The sequence below is a fragment of the Culex quinquefasciatus genome, chromosome 2 (genome assembly GCF_015732765.1).
Source record: "Culex quinquefasciatus strain JHB chromosome 2, VPISU_Cqui_1.0_pri_paternal, whole genome shotgun sequence".
NCBI classification, from domain to species: Eukaryota; Metazoa; Arthropoda; class Insecta; order Diptera; family Culicidae; genus Culex; species Culex quinquefasciatus.
Genome location: NC_051862.1, coordinates 28130823 through 28149576, shown reverse-complemented (window position 1 = coordinate 28149576; position 18754 = coordinate 28130823). Strand labels below are relative to the sequence as shown.

The window sequence follows — 18754 nt, the reverse complement described above, 5'->3', positions numbered from 1 at the left end:
TTTTTCGTGAGTAATTCATTTAATTAAAAATCATCGAATAACATGGCAAAACAATACGTTTGAGCATTGAGCCTGTGCTCGAAAATCTTCAAATGTGGCATCCCTGCCTGCGACTGAACACCTACTTTACCAACACCACATTTGTTTATCGCGAAAGTGTGCAAAACGTCAACAACAACTATTTTGCCAGACGCAACAAAACCCGAAAGTTATCCGTAGAGTTGTTTTCTCCGATCGCGATCTTCCCGATCCCGAATAAAGCGAAAAAAAAAATGACCAACGTCACGGTGGTGTTCGAGTACGAAGAGCCGGAGTACTGCCGGCTGTGTTTGGCCAAGCAAACCAACGATAACGACCTCACGATGATCGAGTCGGACACGCACGGGATCATCCGGGAGTTGCTGCAGATTCAGGTGCGGGAGGGGGTCATTCCGTAGCAAGTGGGGGCTTATCCTAGATTGGGCGTGGGTAAGCGAGAAATAAATCAGTCTTGTAGTATCAACGGAGAGGAGCCCGGCCAAGGGGTGACATTGTTTTATCCTGGGTTGGGTAAGACGTGTGACCCTTTGGCTGACTCAATGCCTCTTTCAGCTGGACAAAACCGACTCGGACGCGTTCATCTGCTCGACGTGCGTGGAGAGTCTGGAGGAGTTCCACAGCTATCGTACCCGGTGTCGACGGAACAACGTGGCGCTGCAGAAGAAGGCCGAGGAGCGCAAAAAGCAGCAGATTGAGCTCGCCAAGAGCGCCATCGCCAACACGAACGTGCTGGACCAGGTCAAGGACGGCGAACCGATCCGGGTGGTGATCCGGATGAACGCCGAGGGCAAGGCCAGCGTGCGGTTGCAGGTCCACTCAAAGCCGCAGATAAAAACGGAAGAGGTTCCTCCAGCGGAGGTCGAAGCGGAACCAAGCACGAGCACGGCCAGCACCAGCAAAGCAACGACTCCAACCATTCCGGCCGTGTCGGAGAAGGACGGCAAATCACCACCCCAGAAGCTGATCCGGCTGCCGATGCAGCCGTTCTACTTCTACAAAGCGACGGCCAAGTCCAGCTACGGGTTGATCTACGGCGGCTACCGGTACTGCGCCTCCGTGCCGCGAAAGCAGCACGTCTACTGGATGTGCGAACAGCGCAAGACGCACCGCTGCCAGGCGGTCGTTCTGGTGAACAAGATCTACACCGAGTTTCTGCTCAACTGTGGACACAACCACGATCCGCCCCAGGTTGGGACCCAGCAGGTGTACAAGGCGGCCGAGGTACTGCCGTACGTGATGAAGAGCGAACGGGCCCGGGAAGAGGTAACGCATGGTGTCGCTTTTTAGACAGTTTGGAGTTACTCTTCTTCAATTTCAGCAACTCGCGCGAAACGTTGAGCTCAGAACATACAGCAGAAAAAAGGTCGTCAAAGAGGAAGACTACACGTCCGAGGATGACGATGAGGAGTACTCGTCGGGCGATGATTCCGATGCGGTTCCCGCGGAAGTAAAGAAAGAAGACTCTGAAGATGAGGAGGAAGAGGCGAAGCCACCGGCCAGCGATGCAGCTGAAGCGACGAGTCCGGTGGCGGTCAAAAAGGAGCAGGTTGACGACGGGGACGAATGTATGTACATAATTGCGGAGTTGACGTAAGATTTACGATGTTATTCCTTTTATTCATCTGAAAAAATAAAACTATTAATCAAATCTCTGTTTTAACAGCGTTTATTTATGATTTGTTTTACAAAACATTCAAAACAGGCACTTCCCAATCACCGTATCGCTTCCTTCTGCTTCAACTTATTCCTAACACTTTTGAGCTCGTCAAAAAGAACAACGTGAGCATCGAATGCGGTCCAATTCGTATGTAATGCGGCCAAAAGCCCTTGTACAGTCCGGCCACCCCTTCCGTCTTCAAAATCTTAACGCAACAATCCACCACCCCACTGTAGTAGATTCCCTTGCCCTTCCCGTCCACGCCCTGATTGTACAACCTCGTAGCTACCACATCCGGCGGCGTCATCGTAACGGCCATCACCGTTCCAGCAACCACCCCCGAAAGAATCGAAACCAACCGCTCCGATTGCCCTCCGTACAGCGGATGCCGCTGCAGCAGATCTTTCGTGTACCCGAAACCCGCCAACTGACCTCCACTCCCCAAAAACGCCCTCGGCATCGTCACGGAAACCCCCCGGTACAAACCCTGAATCCCGTGCTGCTGGTAGATCCCCCGCAGCGCACTCCACATTCCCGTGTGCTTGTGCTGATAACCGACGGCGATTTCCGCCACGGCTTGAGATTGCAAGTGGGTGCGCAGCATAAAGAACGGGCTCGACAGGGCGGATCCCACGAACCCACCGGTTCCGCCCCAAAACACACTCTTCCAGATGGATTGCGTTCCGTCCGCGCTTCGCGTCAGGCCATGCTCCAACGCCGTCGTGTACGTTCCCAATCTGCAAGGGTAAAATAAACATCAAACTCGCGCCCTTTCTTTTCTCAGTGCACGTGTGACAGCGCGCGCTGTCACGCAACACGCTGCACCGAGAATACTCAAAACTCCTTAAAGTTCAGTCTCTCACCTAATGGAATTAATTCCAAATTGAAAGCACAGCGACGGGGCCAACCCTTTCTGTAATGCCCAGTAGCCGTCGTTCCGCAGAATCGTAACCAGACCCTCGAGCACACTTTTGTACGGCTTTTCGTACGTGCCCTTGGCGGCCATTTCGCCCTGCAGTTGCATGCGGGTTTTGATGACCTAAAATTCGAAAAAAAAAACTTTCAGCGTGTACGGAGTCGAAAACTCATTCGATATGCCACTAACTTCCAAGGGATTCGTGAACAAGGTTGCACCTGTGGCGGCGATTCCGCCCAGCAGGAAGTCGACGCCGTCCATCGTGGGCTGCTGGCTTAGACGCTGCGCTGTGAACTAGAAACTGATTATTTTATTTATCTTGCACACCGCTCCAACGAGCCACCGAGCACTCGAGTGCAATGACATAATTTTATTTACTGATTTCAAAACAAGTCGAAATAAATAAGTTATCTCTTTGGATCTGTTTTGCTATGGATTTTCTTGCTTCGATTGTGAAATACACGTTTAAAAATATTAAATGAAATAAAATTTACACGTTTAAAGTTAAATCTTCTATTGTTGTACTAAATGCACTCTAAAAAGTATTCAGCTATTGCGAACAAAAATAACAATATTTTTTTTAAAAAAAGCATCGAATATCACCAGGGAAAGTGCAAAAATGATGCAAGATTGATGACATCAAAACAAGCGATTTCGATTTTTTTTTGTAGATTTGAATTATCATATTTTTTTATTTTTTGCAATTCTAAATTGCTAAATCTTAGAAATTTGGCAGTAAATTGAATAATTTGCTTTTCATGCTACTTTATTTCATTCTCGTTTTCAGCAACAACAAAAAAATCTGTCCTCTAGATTTTCGAATTATTGTTCATATCGGTACAGCTTTTTTTGTTAAATTGCCCTTGCACAACGAACTTTAAAATACAACAGTAAAAAACACAATCAAAAACCATTTCTGATCACTTTTTTTTAATTTTTGTGCAAACAAATTTATTGACAAGCCAACATTTTTTCGATGGATCAACTATGATGCCCTTGGAAAGAGCTGTCAAGTAGGACCAGTATTATTACAACATATTATTTCTAGATTTCACAAAATATAAACGTTTTCAAATACACTTCCAAATTTGCTTTTTTTTAGGTTTTTGCTTTTTTTTCAATTTTTGAATTTTATCTTATTGCTTTAGGCTTTTTTATTGTTAATTTTTGAATTGTTAAATATTTGAATTAACTTGTTTTTTTTTATATTTGTTTTTTTTTGTATTTGAATGTTTCAATTTCTAAATGTTCCGATTTTTGGAATCTCTACAACATCGTCACCTCCAAAGTGCCGCTGATCTATGAAGTGTCGTACGCATTCTTAGCGGATGATACTGCTTACTTGTAATGTTTTGTTCTTGCAAAAAATATAGGGGAGAGTGGGGAGACTTGATCCCAAGCCTGTATCTCGTCAGCATGTGGGTAAAACAATTAGCTTTGTTCTAGAAAGTTGTGCGAAATTGACTAAAACTCATTGTAGAAAACAAAGAAAAAAAAATAAAAAATGTTTAGATAGAGTTACACACATTTTTCGAAGAAGTGCTGCAAAAAACTTCCAAGAGATCTTTTTCTTTGTTTTGATAAGTATAGAAAACACTCAAAAATTATTCAAAAAAATATTTTTTATACATGAATTGTTTGATAAACATATCAACTCCAAAACCCTTACGCATTTGACGTTAAATTTATCGTCATACTATTTTTACAATCAATCGTTTAAAAAAGTGCGTTTAGGGAGACTTGATCCCTGCATTTTTACAGTCACTGGAATCAGCCTCAAGATTAAATAATTGGGTCCTAAAATGAAGCTTAGATTGCTGATATTATTGTTTACAGCGATAAAGCTTATTTTTCTGAGCACAATGACTCTTCGTACGATCACAAAGAGTTTAAAATGGATTTTTAAATAAATTTTGAATAATTAACCTAGCGGTCCTTCTTGACAGAAAAGCTCCTACTTGACAGCTCGTTCCAAGGGGACCATAGTTGATCCATCGAAAAAATGTTGTCTTGTCAAAAAAAAATTGCATTTAAATGAAAAAAGTAATCAGAAATGGTTTTTAATCGTGTTTTTTATCGTTGTACATAAAAATTTACATAGGGCTTTAGTACCTAATTGGGCTGGGTTTTCGTACATAGTTTCCTTTAATATAGTTGTACATAACTTACTGCAGTTTGAACCATTTTTCAAAAGTTTTGTTAACAAAAATTACCAGCTTTTGTAAACATGCTTAATTTTGGCCTTAAAAAGAAAATTTTAAGTTTTTAAATATTTTACATGCTAAACTTGTTATATTTTGAACACAAACGTACAGGTTTAATGTGAAATTGCTGTATCTTATAGAAAATTAAAAGTTTGGATTAATGAGAAACATTTTGCTTAAGATTTCTTCAAAATGTTGAAAGGGGGATCAAATTACCCCCAACATTTTGAAAATGCCGGTTTAATTTTTTTTAAACGCTTGGCATTATTCGAAGAGTTTATCTGATGAAATACCCTTATCAGCCAAACATAGTTGAATGTTTAAGCTTTCAATTCATGCAAAAAGATCATAGTTTTGTGAGAAATTGACAGAGTTATGTGCGATACAAAAAAGGGGATCAAGTCACCCCACTCTCCCCTACTTCTAATATTTTTGCCTTTCTCACATTACTGAGAAAAGGCTATATAATCACTCGAAAAATGATCTTCTCAATTAGACTTCCTATAGACCCACCTTCATGTATACCTATATCGACTCAGAATCAAATTATGAACAAATGTCTGTGTGTGTGGTGGGATCAGAGAGAAGGGAAATACTCAATACTCTTTGGTGGGATGTTGATCAAAAAAATGTCACTCGATTATCTCGAGACTGGCTGAACCGATTTTGTCCGTTTTACCTCATTCGATCCGTCTTGGGGTCCCATAGGTCGCTATAAAAAAATATGGAGTTTAGTTAAGTACCTCAAAAGTTATGCTAAAAATACGATTTTGACTAATGTTCGGAAGATTTTAAAAAGAGTGGTTTTTGTAAGAAAACCCGTCATGCAATACATTTTCAGAAAGGTATTTAAAAGAACTTTCCAACGCGTTCAAGACATTGAAGATCTGACAACCCTATCAAAAATTATAAGCATTTAAGTGTTATTTATGCACTTTTTGGAGGCCGGATCTCAGATATTTTGATGAAAACCTTGTCCGGATCTCTCGTGCGACCTATCGTTGGATAGGTAATCAAAAGAGCTTTCCAACACGTCCATAACATTGAAGATCTGACAACCTTATCAAAATTTATAAACACTTAAGTGTTATTTATGCACTTTTTGGAGGGCGAATCTCATGATCATCTCATATCATTTCATGATATTCATGCGACCTATCTTTGGATTGATTATCAAAATACCTTTTCAACGAGCACGAATTAGATTGAAGATCTGACTACCCTATCATAAGAAGTAAGCATATAAGTGCCCTGCAATATGATGATCTGACTAGCCAATCTAGTGGTATGATTGACAAAACACTTAAAAATACAAGTAAAAATACCGTTATTTCGTGTCTATTTTGGATAGCATCCTTTAATTGTGAGGAAGGCGCCAACTACCTAAGGGTGGATCAAGTAACGTTTTTTTGTAGTTTAATTTTTTAATCTCAAAATTAAAAATTATTTTTTTTAATTTGTTATATTTCTGTTCCAGAATTTTTAAATTTAAATTTCAGTATAAGGCTTTCTAGGCCCAGTGAAAAAAATATAATTTAACTCAAAAATGACGAACTCCTCGTCACAGTGTCCTGATGCAAACAATGATCGAGCTGTAGCTGTCACAGCCCTGCGAAGTATGTTGGCTGACATATCGGGCAGTCAGTCAAATAAACCAGCTAGAAGCCGCTAGACAAAAAAAATTGTTAGAAAGAGATAGGAAACCTGATGCAAACAAACGTCCAGCTGTCATGTAAACATACTTTGAATGTGTTGGTAAATTTCTGACTAGAAAGCCTTATTTATAATTTTTGTATGTTTTTGTTTTATATTTATTATTTTTAAGAACTTTGTAAGAAGCTTTTTTTGAATTTTTGAACTTTTGAAATTTTAAATATTATTTTGAATTTTTTTAATTTTGTTTATTTCTTTTAATATTTTTGAATTTCCAAACTAGTTTTTTAATAACTGAATCTGAATCTGAATTTACCAAAAAATTATGCGATTATTGGAGTAGTTTTTTATTTGCTTTATTTAATTCCGAGCCATTTTTTTTTTATTTCGTTCTGAGCAACAAGTAAGCTTCTGCTTGTTTTAATTTGGATGTATGACCTAATTGAACTCAAGGCGGCATCAAAACACCGAAAAAGCAACAACTGAAAAATTCGAGGAAAATTTGGTTTGCGGATTCAAATCTTATATTTTGGGATAAACTTCTTTTGCGTGGACTGCTTTTAGTGTGCAAGGTTTTAAAAAGTTACACGTTGATCTTTATAATTATCTCTTATTTTCGATTGATTAATGGATCTATATAATATTTTTCATGCATGATTTATTCAACCTTATTTTAAAAACAATTCTGCCTGAAAATATAAATTATTTGCTTTTACTTAACTTTGATTTAACTAATTCTTCCCAAACGTGCAGTGTTTACGAAACCACAACGCAAAGAAGATCTGTCAAAAATAAGCCGCACCGTCGTCGTAAACAAACCTTGCGCGCACACGTGAAACAGTTTCGTACGGCAGAAATTTCGGATTTCGCGGCCAAAGCAAGCATGCCCATCGACCAGAAGCGCATCAATGGACCGGAAGGGTCGCTGCCATACCAGATCTTCGGCAGCACGCGCGATAAGGCGTTCCAGGACCGGTTGGAGGATGTTCTGGACCCGACCACCGGCAACCGAAAGTGCAACCGTCAGGACACCGAATCCCGGAAGTATTGTAAGTTTTAATGTTGATTTTGGTTGGATTGGTCTTAACGGAATTTCTCGTTTTAGTTATGAAGCTGGGAGTGGTCTCGACGGCCAAGGGGTCCGCCTACCTGGAACTGGGCAACACCAAGGTCATCGTTTCGGTGTTTGATCCGCGGGAAATTCCCAAGCAGAACACATTCCGGGAGTTGGGCGAGCTGTACTGCGACCTGAAGTTTTCCCCGTTTGCCTGTGTCCACCGGAAGAACCCGCAGACGGACGCCGAGGAGCGGTCACTTGCGGCGGCCATGACGAAAGCCCTGCAGCCGGTTGTATGTCGGCATCTCTTTCCCAACTTCCAGATCGACATTTTTGCAAACGTGCTCGAGGATGACGGATCGGTGCTGGGAGCGGTCATAACTGCGGCCGGACTTGCGTTGAGCGACGCGACCATTTCGATGTTCGACATCGTGACGGCCACGACGGTGGCCGTGTACGGGGACCGGATCTATCTGGATCCGACGCTCGCGGAGGAGAGACTCTGTCTGGAAGGTAGTCGGAGCGGGAACCACGGCGTCATTACGCTGGCCAAGCTGCACACCCTGGACCAGACGTCGGAGATTCGGCTTGCGGGGAACGTTTCGTTGGATCTGCTGAAGAACGCTTGCCAGCGATTGAACGAGGCCAACAACGACGTGGCGCCGGTTGTCCAGCAAATGCTAGTCAGCAAGGTTCAAAAGCACATGAGCGAAATCGAGGCGGAAGAGGTGGATGATGAAGAACCAGAGGACAAGGAAGATCTGGAGACTTCCGGTGTCATCAACGAATAAAAAGAATCAAAATTACTTCCAAGTCAAAAGTCTCTTTATTCAAACCCATTTAATCCTCGGGCTTCTCCGGCGGCGGTCCGCACGGCTGCAGCATCTTCTCCATGATGTTGAACCGGATGCGGGCCTTGGACTCGTTCTCCGCAACGGCAAAGTAGCTCAGCATGTCGTAGTGGCCGAGGTACGTCGATTGCGAGTCCCGGTGCTGATTCGTGAGCCACTCGAACTTGGTGGTGTCGGCGTGCCCCGTGCCGATGTACTTGCTCTGCAAATGCTCGAGCTGGCTGTGGATGTTGTAGCGGTCGCCCATGGTCTGCGGGTTAGCGGAAACTACGGTTCTGGTTTCTTCCGGGCGGAATCGGCTACGAAAACGGAACGCTTCACACGGAGAGGTAAACAAATGTTGACGTTTCTCTTTCGAGGACGCGCTGTCAAACTTGGAGCAAAACTGTCGGTAAAGCAGATCAGAGCCAAGGGGTGATTCAGGCAATTTATACACTTAAAGTAAAAAGTATCCTTTTTTCAAGTTCACCCGTCGTTACCCTTTAAAAGGGTATCGCAAATGTACTGAATTTGACATACCCTTTTAAAAGGGTGACGCCGGGTGAACTTCAAAAAAGGATAGAAAGTATCCTTTTTGAGGATTGAAAGTACCCTTTTGAGGGATACTTCTGACTTTGAGTGTAGATATTTACGTTGCACGTTTAGGAAGATTAAGCTAAATTTAAATTTTACTTTCATTGCACGCTAAATCAATAAACATTGTATACAGTGTCGTTGAGTTCGTTTTCGCACCTCTCCATAAATCTCCATAAGGCTTTCTAGGCCCAGTGAAAAAAATATAATTTAACCCAAAAATGACGAACTTCTCGTCACAGTGTTCTGATGCAAACAATGATCGAGCTCGAGCTGTCACAGCCCTGCGAAGTATGTTGGCTGACAGTCGCGGCCAGTCAAAAAAACCAGCTAGAAGTCGCCTGACAAAAAACTTTTGTCAGAAAGAGATAGGAAACCTGATGCAAACAAACTAGAGACCCTAAATAGGGAGACTGGTCTAAGCTGGCTAAATCGATCTGGCAACGTATGTTTTGAGCTTGGCAACACTGATAAGTTTTGCTGGGCGTAAAGGCAAATGCTCGTTTGGATACGTCAAACTCGTGTCTGTTTGGGTACGTCAAATTCACTTCGACCAGTCTCCCTATTTAGGATCTCTAAAACAAACGTCCAGCTGTAATGTAAGGAGCGTTCTTTTATTACGTAACGTGAAAAATCGGACTTTTAGACCCCCTCCCCCTTCTCGTAACAAAATTTCCAAACAAATTTTAAAAAATTTGTATTGAGCGTAACACGGCCTCCGACCCCCCCTCCCCCCCTACTGCGTTACGTAATAAAAGAACGCTCCCTAAACATACTTTGAATGTGTTGGTAAATTTCTGACTAGAAAGCCTTATACACTCAAACCCCGGTGGTTGGTCAACCTCAAAATAAATCTGAAATTAAAAATTGGGAAATTAAAAACTACAAAATTTAATCTAATTTAATCTAACCCAATCATCGAAAATTTGAAAATTCAAAATAACAAATATCAGAAAAATCAAAATTTCAAGTACAAGAATTGAAATACAGTCCAGACTCGATTATCCGAAGCCTCTATTATTCGGAGTTTCGAATATTATGAGACTTTGAATAATCGAACCACGATTATTTTTTTTCGTTTTATTTCTTTTTTTGTTTTAAACATCGAATCCAAGTTCTGCGACTGCAAATTTTTTCAGTGTTTCGCTACTAATATTAAATCACTTTAGCGTAGTTTACGTCGGACTGGCAACACCAGCAGCAACAGTCAAGTGTTCGGAGCTCTTCAGACTTTTCGATTTTTTCGCCGTAATTTACCGTGATTACCCGCGAGTTTGCAAATCTGCTGTGCAAGTGATTACCTACAAAAAGCTGCATTTCGACTTGGTGGTGAAGAAGTTGAAGTTGCGAAACTTCAAATTCTTTACATTTGACCCTGCCGAGAAGGTCCCAGTGAAGATCGTCCTTCAGGGATATCCGGACCGCCCGATCTCTGACCTGGAAGAACACCTGATGGGCGTCAAGGTTAAGCCTCGAGAGATAAAGGTGCTCTCAAAATCGACTACAGTGACAGGTGACGCGGGTCCGTCAAAATCCAGGACCTACGGCGGATCAAAGCACTGGACGGCTTCTTTGTGACGTGGCGATTCTACACGAAGAATCCGGCCGACGCAGCCCAATGCCACCGCTGTCAGAAATTCGGGCACGGCTCAAGAAACTGCAATCTCCCACCCCGGTGCGTAAAGTGCGGTGAGTCCCACTTCACCGAAAGGTGCAGTCTTCCGCGGAAAGACCAACTGGGGGAAAACGCCCAGCAGCACAAAACGCATGTCAAGTGCGCCAATTCTGGTGGAAACCACACGGTGAATGTCCGTGGCTGTGCCGCGCGGAAAAAGTACATCGAGGAGCAGGACAAGAAGAAGAAAGCGCCAGCGTCCCGCCAACCTCCGAAAACTTCAAGCTCGACCGCTGCCAGCTGGCGGCGGAGCGGTTCCATCGACCAACCCAGCATTCCCTCCCGGTTGGGGAGGTTCGTACGCTAGAGTAGCCGCTTCTGGGGGCGGTTCTCCCCCGGGACAAGCTGATGTTACCGGTGATGATCTCTTCACGCTTCCTGAGTTTTTCGCCCTTGCTGGAGAGATGCTCACGCGCTTTCGTGCCTGCCGAAACAAGGCAGAACAATTCCAAGCTCTCAGTGAGCTGATGATGAAGTACATCTGCAACGGATAAGCTGCCTTGTGCAGCGAAGTTTTTCGACGTCAAAAGACAAAACATACTGTGATTTAGTTTTAAGCTTTTCTATTTCTATCCTTTTCCTTAGCAAATCTAGAAGGTTTTTTTTAATTTTTCCTTCTCTTGCCAAATCCATTATTAGAATATCCAATTACATCAAAATGAATTATAGTTCAAATCATAGTTGAAAGGGACTCCAAAACTCTATTAGGTTATAAGAAATACGGAACTGTAAATTGATTATTTACTAACAAAATAAATTGAATTGAATTGAAAATAAGGCTGCGAAAAAAAAATCGTGATTCGATTCTCCGAGGTGAAATTTTTCCGAGGCCTTCGGATAATCGAGTTTGGATGGTCTGGACTGTAATAAAAATTGAAATATTTAAAATTATAAATTTAAAAAAATCCAGAATTTAAAAAAAAATAAAAAAATATCCATATTTTTAAGCGAAAATGGCGTTCGAATGGTGAACGCCCGAAATGTCAAAATCACGCAGTGGTACCAACATTGCGAAAAAAGTGTGCCATGGCATGACGGCCACATTTTTTTTCTAATGTTGGTGCTACTGCGTGATTTTGACAGTTCGGACGTTCACCAATCGAACGTCATCTTCGCTTAAAAACCTGGATAAATTCACAAATGACAACATTAAATGAATCAAGAAATTCGAAGATTCAGAATTTAAAAAAAAATCAAACGGTTGAATAAAAATTGTCAAAAATCCAAATATTTTTAAACCAGTTTATTTATGCTAAAAATGATAATCAACCGAGGAAATTGCATTTTAAATTTGATTGCACGTCTATTTCCATTGATGTTTTTTGAACAATTATTTTTTTATCCCCTAACTTTTCTGCCCGATTTGAGACGATCATTTTTTTTAAATATTTGCAACGGTCTTAAACAAAGGACAAAGCTATAAAAATAATCATAAAAAAAACTAAAAAATCAAAAATTTCGGAATTAAAATTTTCAAAATAAAAGGAAATTTAAACTATTTTTTAAATATTTATGAACAATATTTATGAAAAATTCGGAAAAATTTATAAATTGTGAAAATTTAAATAAAAAATCACAATTTACAAATAAACAAATTCATAAATTCACACAATCAAAAATTCTGAAAAGACAAATATAAAAAAATAAAAAAAAATACAGTTGTTCAAAAATCTTAAATTCCAAAATTGAAATCTATAGGTATAAATAAGGCTACCAACTCTTGCTGAGCAAAAATCCGTACACTTTGCTGATATGACACCATGGTGTAACAAAAACTGTCAATGAATTATTTAGATAAATTAAATTTAATTTATTTGAGAATTAAAAAAAAACTGTATCGTTTTTACAGCTAACAAATTTCACAAAATGCTATCAGAGTGCATATGACTTGCACGTTTAAAAGTATTCATAAATTAAACCGTTATTTGAATCAAATCATTATGTTCTTCAATTTTTTTGTTAAACGTTTAAAAGTTTAAGAAATGTCAAGTTTGCTTATCGTTCTAAGTGTTTTCACGAACACTTTTCCCGAGTTTTTTTTTATTGAAAAGGTCCTATAACATGTGAAACACAACAGTTTATAGGACCTTTAAAAAAAATCTAGTTTTTGTTATTTCAAATAATCAAATGTTTTCACAAGTTTTAGAAAGCCTTTGGAAATGGATAAATATATTTAGTAAGGAATTTCTAAAAGAACAATTATAGAGTTTTTTTTAAAGATCCTATCAACATATGAAAGACAATAGTTCACAAACTCTAGAATTATTGATAATCAAGTTTGAATTGAGAAAACCCCAGAAAATTCTCGCTTTTCAAATCAAACTCACAGAAAAATAAAAAATTCTAGTTAACAAAAGCTTCGACCAAATCAAAAAAGCAATTCAATGATTAAACAGTTGTTAAAATTCCGTACAAATCCGTATTAAGCGTAAAATTCCCTACAAAAATTCCGGCCTGTTAAAAATCCGCGAAGAGGTTCGAAATCCGTATGGTAAGGAAAAAATCCGTACAGTTGGTAGCCTTAGGTATAAAAAATTGGAAATTTCAAATATTCAAAAATTATAACACATAGGTGTTTTAGCAATAATATCAAATAGTCTAAAATTTCAAAAACTTTCAAAATAACACATTCATAAATTCACAATAACGAAAATTCATATAAAAAAATATTTAAACATCACAAAACATAGAAATAATGAAATTTAGAAATTCAAAATTACAATTGGGTCCTAAAAATAAGTTTAAACTGATGATATTATTGTTTACAACTATAATGTATACTTTTCTGAGTACAATGAGTCAAACTGCAAAGGGTTAACCCACCGGAGGTCGCGTACGTGTACTTTGTACACAGTTTGTAAGGGCACTTGTAAGAAAGGCGAAAACACGCGAAAAAAAATTGCAGATATGTATTTAAAACGTAAAAAATATTCAAATTTAAAAATTTCCAAAAAAATTAAGAATTTAAAAATTAAAATTATTTTTTTTTCAAAATCACAAATTTACGGAATAAAAAATTGAAAAAAAATATTATCAGTTAAAAAATTTAAGAGTAAAGTATTTAAAAATTACAAAAAAAAAACTCAGTAATGAGTATATTTTGATTGCTTTTTTTTTAGACAAGATCAGTCTAAGACAGCTACACTTCTAAAGCTGAGAGGATGTTTGTTTTCACTTCGAATTCGAAAAAACTCGCAAAAGCTAAGTTGATTATAACAAGGAAAATAAAATATTACGTCAGTAACGTGCTGAATAAAACTTCTTTCATACACTTTTGTAAAACGATTCACATTTTTTTTATTGTTAAAGCTAGCCTGGAAGGATGTCTCTATCCTATACAACAATGTTCCATTCTACATCACTATCGAAGCGCAAGGGGCGGAGGGAGGTACCAACAACGTGTAGAAGTTTTGAAAAATGTGTTTTTTTAGTTGCTCTTATCTTACGTGCGATTAAAGAACGCCAGCTACGCGTTTTGCTTGTACCAATTTACCCTTTTTCGTTTGTTGTGCTCGTCCTAATCTCACTCATTACATTTTCGTAGGATTTTCAACGTCTTTCCGCTTTAGAAACGGCCGCTAAATTGCTTGTGCTCTCTAGAACTACGGGACACACACAGAGATAGATTTTAAAAACTGGGGAAGATTTAGCAGATGGTGTTGTTGATAAAGTCGTAACATCCGAGCGCCGCGTCCGTCTTGCGGGCCATGCTGTTCAGTTTGTACTTGACGTACTCCTCGATCCACGACTGCGTCAGATCCAGGTACTTTTCCGGCGGTCCGGGCAGATAGTCCCGGAACCCAAACACCGGAATCGCCGCCTCGATCTGCGTTCCGTCGACCCAGTTGTTGTAGCTGTTGATCGTGATGATCTGGGCGTTGTTTTTGAGGGCCGTCCTCCACGCCACGTCGTAATACTGTCCGTTGGATCGGTATCGCTTGATGTTGTTGATACCGTGATTTGTGGTCGCACTCCGCGAGAACTTCTTCCGGTCGTAATAACCCGGACCGATTGTCGGCACAAACATCAGTTTGTACGTATCGCCGTACTTCTTCAGCTGGGACCAATTCTTCCACGTGCTCGCGTAGTTCGCACCATTGCTGGGCAAATACGTGTAGAACCCGTCAAACCCACCCCGCCTCACCACCGACTTGTGCTCTTTGGTTCCGATGTGGGCCAGCACGATCGCGTCGTACGCCGTCCCACGGATCGTCAAAATCCCATTCCGCGACAGCAACCGCATCCAATCGGCGTCCGCAATCTGATACGCCCGCCGAATGTAGAATATCGGAAGATCCTTCTGCTTGGACAACACCCGAAAGTAACTCAACGTGCTGTCCTGGTCCTTCCCAAACAGGTCCATAAAGTACTTGATGTTGCTCCGAATGCCCTCGATCGTCCGTTCCGGATACTCCAGAATCTCGATCGCCACCTTCAAATTGTGAATCGCGGCCATTTTGAAGATCGCCCGCAGCAGTCCCTCGTTGAACGCCGGATGCCACACCAGCACGATCGTCCCGATGCCACAGTTTTGGATGTCGTGAAAGTGCTCGCGCACGATCGATTCCGTCGTGTTGTACAGCGCCCGTTTCGGGTAGAACGCAATGTTTATGACCTGGTCGTCGTTGGGACGGAACGACACGGCCGAACCGTTCTCGGTGATGCGGCTGACGACCTGGATGATTAATAATTTAATAGTTGAATAATTTGATAATTTAATAATTTAATAATTCAATAATTTAATAATTTAATAATATAATAATATAATAATTTAATATTTTAATAATTTAATAATTTAATAATTTAATAATTTAATAATTAAATAATTTAATAATTTAATAATTTAATAATTTAATAATTTAATAATTTAATAATTTAATAATTTAATAATTTAATAATTTAATAATTTAATATTTTAATAATTTAATAGTTTATTAATTTAATAATTAAATAATTTAATAATTTTATAATTTTATAATTTAATAATTTAATAATTTAATAGTTTATTAATTTAATAATTTAATAATTTAATAATATAATAGTATAATAATTTAATAATTTAATAATTTAATAAATCGATAATTTATTAATTTAATGATTTAATAATTTAATATTTCTATAATTTAATAATTTAATAATATAATAATTTATTAATTTAATAATTTAATAATATAATAATTTAATAATTTAATAATTTAATAATTTAATAATTTAATAATTTAATAATGTAATAATTTAATAATTGAATAATTTAATAATTTAATAATTTAACAATTTAATAATTTAATAATTTAATAATTTAATAATGTAATAATTTAATAATGTAATAATTTAATAATTTAATAATCTCATAATTATATATTTTATTAATTTAATAATTTAATAATTTATTAATTTAATAATTTAATTATTTAATAATTTAATAATTTAATAATTAAATAATTTAATAATTTAATAATTTAATAATTTAATAATTTAATAATTTAATAATTTAATAATTTAATAATTTAATAATTAAATAATTAAATAATTTAATAATTCAATAATTTAATTATTTAATTATTTAATTATTTTATTATTTAATAATTTAATAATTTAATCATTTAATTGTTAAATTATTTAATAATTTAATAATTTAATATTATTTACAAATAATATAATTAATAAATTAATAATTATTAATATAAATAATGATCATTATCTAAACAAGAAAGGAATTTTATGAAAAATTAAGTAATTTTCAAACTTAAATTTATTTTATTCCTGCGGAAAATTTAAAAACTGTCAAGAGAATGTTGTTTCATTAAGGTCAAAGCAAATACCTAAAAAAGTTTTTTTTAGGAAAATTATGAAAAAAAAACCTATTTGCTACAGCCCAAATGAACAATATTTGGAACTTTGTGCCCAAGCCCAAATGAACAATATTTATTTATTTATCTAATATTATTAATTTAATTTAATAATTAATAATGTAATAATTTAATGATTTAATAAGTTAATAATTTAATAATTAAATATTATTTACTAATAATATAATTAATAAATTTAAAATAATTAATTATAAATAATGTTCATTATTTAAACAAGAAAGGAATTTTATGAAAAATTAAGTAATTTTCAAACAAAAATATATTTTATTTCTGAGGAAAATTTAAAAACTGTCAAGAAAATGGTGTTACATTAAGGCCGAAGCAAATACATAAAAAAGGTTTTTTACGAAAATTATGAAAAAAAAACCTATTTGCAACAGCCCAAATGAACAATAATTCGAACTTTGTGAAAATTTTGTGTTTAAATTTTATATTTATTTTTTAATTTATAACCTGTTTGGAATATTTGTAAAATCAAATTTACATTTCTGGAGTGAATGTTTTTGAATAGGTCCTATAAACATATGAAACACAATAGCTTATAGGACCTTTAAAAAACTCTAGATTTGCTGAATATTTAAAAAAACGAAACAAAGTTTCAAAAAACTCAGATCGGTTAACTCTTGAAATTTAATTGCCAAAATTGTTATATAACACTGTTTTAAATTTAATTACTTTTCATATTTTTTCGCATCAAACTAACATTAACTGAATACAGTACTTTTTTAAGTTTATTGAAATTTGCTTATTAACAGCAATAATTTTCCTCTCAATCTATTTTATGATAAAATCCAAAAATCTAAAATTTACTGATCATTCAATTGGATTCATGATAATAGATTTTCTTGAACTTTAACTTAATGTGGATGTTATTTTTTTTTTTAACTAAAGATTTCATTTTTTGCAATTTACAAATTTTAGAAACAATCCATACTTTTGAAAATGTCCAAAAACAAAAGTTTGCAACCTTCTGGATCAAATGCAACATTTTTACGTTATATACTTGTTTATAAGCAATGTTAAACCTTATTTGCGATAAGAAAAGGAATATTTTTGATTTTGGACACTATATATTTGTCCATATTTAAGGAGCCTAAAAAGCAAAATTGAAGGAAATTTTCTCAGCCTGCCGAAGAAAACAAAAGACGTTAAATGTCGTCTTGTCAATTTCGATGCTCGCATAAAAATTGTAAAAAAGTAAATAAGTAAATAAACAGAAGTAGTTTTATAAATACCGTTGTTAAGTAAATCTGGAGTTTTTTTTTTTTTGAAAAGGTCCAATAAACCAAATTTTCAGTTTTTGCTTTTTGGGTGTTTTTAATACCCCTGACTCAATACGGTTTGAAAACACTCAAAAAGCAAAAAAATTGGAATTTTGTTTATTGGACCTTTACAAAAAAAAGAAAAAAAAAACTCTAGAAATATAACAAGTTTTACTTCCAGCCACTTTTTTCGCTAGTTCAACTAACTTTCTGTCAATTATCACTCACCCTATCACTCGGCACCGTCGGGTGCAACCTGTACCAGTGCACCGGCGCGTAGTAAAAGATCTGAATATTCCTATTCAACGCAATGGTCCGATTTCTCCTCGCCGGGGTACTCATCAGTTCCGCGTTCTTCGGTCCACCAACCCCCGCCAGTCGCTTAATCTTCTCCCGGATGATCCGCGACTTGATTTCGTGCTCGTTGTACTTTTCCGGCACGAGGGCCGCATTTTGACTCCGCAACAGCTCATAGCTGATCACCTGCTGGTCCGGACTCGGCAAGAGCGGCTGAATCACCTTTTCCGGAGTGTTGAGCGTCGTGTACAGACAGAACACCAGGAGGAGCAGTGAGGACACTCCGATGAAGCAGATCAGCAGCTTCATCGACTTGATTGTGACTTTAAAATTGAGCAAAGACATTTTCGACACGAACTCGGTAACGACGTTTCACATTCTAGGGGGTTCGGGTTCTGCTCGATCCGGAACGTGCGTGTCCCCGGGGATGAATCGCGACACAATCTGGCCGACTCGAGAGACGTCAAATCGAAAATATTTTATTGCAAAAATGACGCGAATTTGGTACGCATGTGCGCGGAATCGTCCCCAGTCGATTCCAGCTGTTTTGGGGCGGCGCGGCATGGCATGCTATGTATCGATGACTGGGGGAGGGCGGACGGTGTCTGATCTGGCGGGACGCCGACGCCGCGACCAGGTAGAATGGGTGTTTGTAAACAGAAATGATATTTTTAGAACTTTTTGCGAGACGCCGCCGTGC

The 18754-nt window shown here is 37.6% G+C and overlaps 5 protein-coding genes across 5 annotated transcripts; 2 read left to right on the top strand and 3 right to left on the bottom strand.

Moving 5' to 3' along the window:
- The first annotated feature begins 148 nt into the window (after nt 1–148).
- Nucleotides 149–1687, top strand: LOC6052257. Its single transcript, XM_038253837.1, has 3 exons — nt 149–413; nt 592–1302; nt 1358–1687. The coding sequence occupies exons 1-3, from the start codon at nt 273–275 to the stop codon at nt 1631–1633; spliced, it is 1128 nt and encodes a 375-aa protein (XP_038109765.1). The 5' UTR covers nt 149–272; the 3' UTR covers nt 1634–1687.
- Nucleotides 1688–3063, bottom strand: LOC6052252 (solute carrier family 25 member 35). Its single transcript, XM_001868514.2, is given in 4 exon segments — nt 1688–1808; nt 1811–2433; nt 2560–2735; nt 2802–3063. Coding segments are annotated over 4 exon segments (927 nt in total). The 5' UTR covers nt 2874–3063; the 3' UTR covers nt 1688–1752.
- A 4171-nt stretch (nt 3064–7234) lies between these two features.
- On the top strand, nt 7235–8339 carry LOC6052255 (exosome complex component MTR3). Its single transcript, XM_001868517.2, has 2 exons — nt 7235–7518; nt 7575–8339. Exons 1-2 carry the CDS (start codon nt 7353–7355, stop codon nt 8315–8317), a joined length of 909 nt encoding a protein of 302 aa, XP_001868552.2. The 5' UTR covers nt 7235–7352; the 3' UTR covers nt 8318–8339.
- Nucleotides 8330–8746, bottom strand: LOC6052258 (splicing factor 3B subunit 5). The gene has a single exon (XM_001868518.2). It carries the CDS (start codon nt 8622–8624, stop codon nt 8367–8369), a length of 258 nt encoding a protein of 85 aa, XP_001868553.1. The 5' UTR covers nt 8625–8746; the 3' UTR covers nt 8330–8366.
- Nucleotides 8747–13892: 5146 nt separating this feature from the next.
- LOC6052259 (glycoprotein endo-alpha-1,2-mannosidase-like protein) lies at nt 13893–18536 on the bottom strand. The gene is made up of 2 exons (XM_038254866.1): nt 17986–18536; nt 13893–15300 (listed from the first exon to the last, which is right to left on the bottom strand). The coding sequence occupies exons 1-2, from the start codon at nt 18397–18399 to the stop codon at nt 14272–14274; spliced, it is 1443 nt and encodes a 480-aa protein (XP_038110794.1). The 5' UTR covers nt 18400–18536; the 3' UTR covers nt 13893–14271.
- Between the last annotated feature and the right edge of the window lie 218 nt (nt 18537–18754).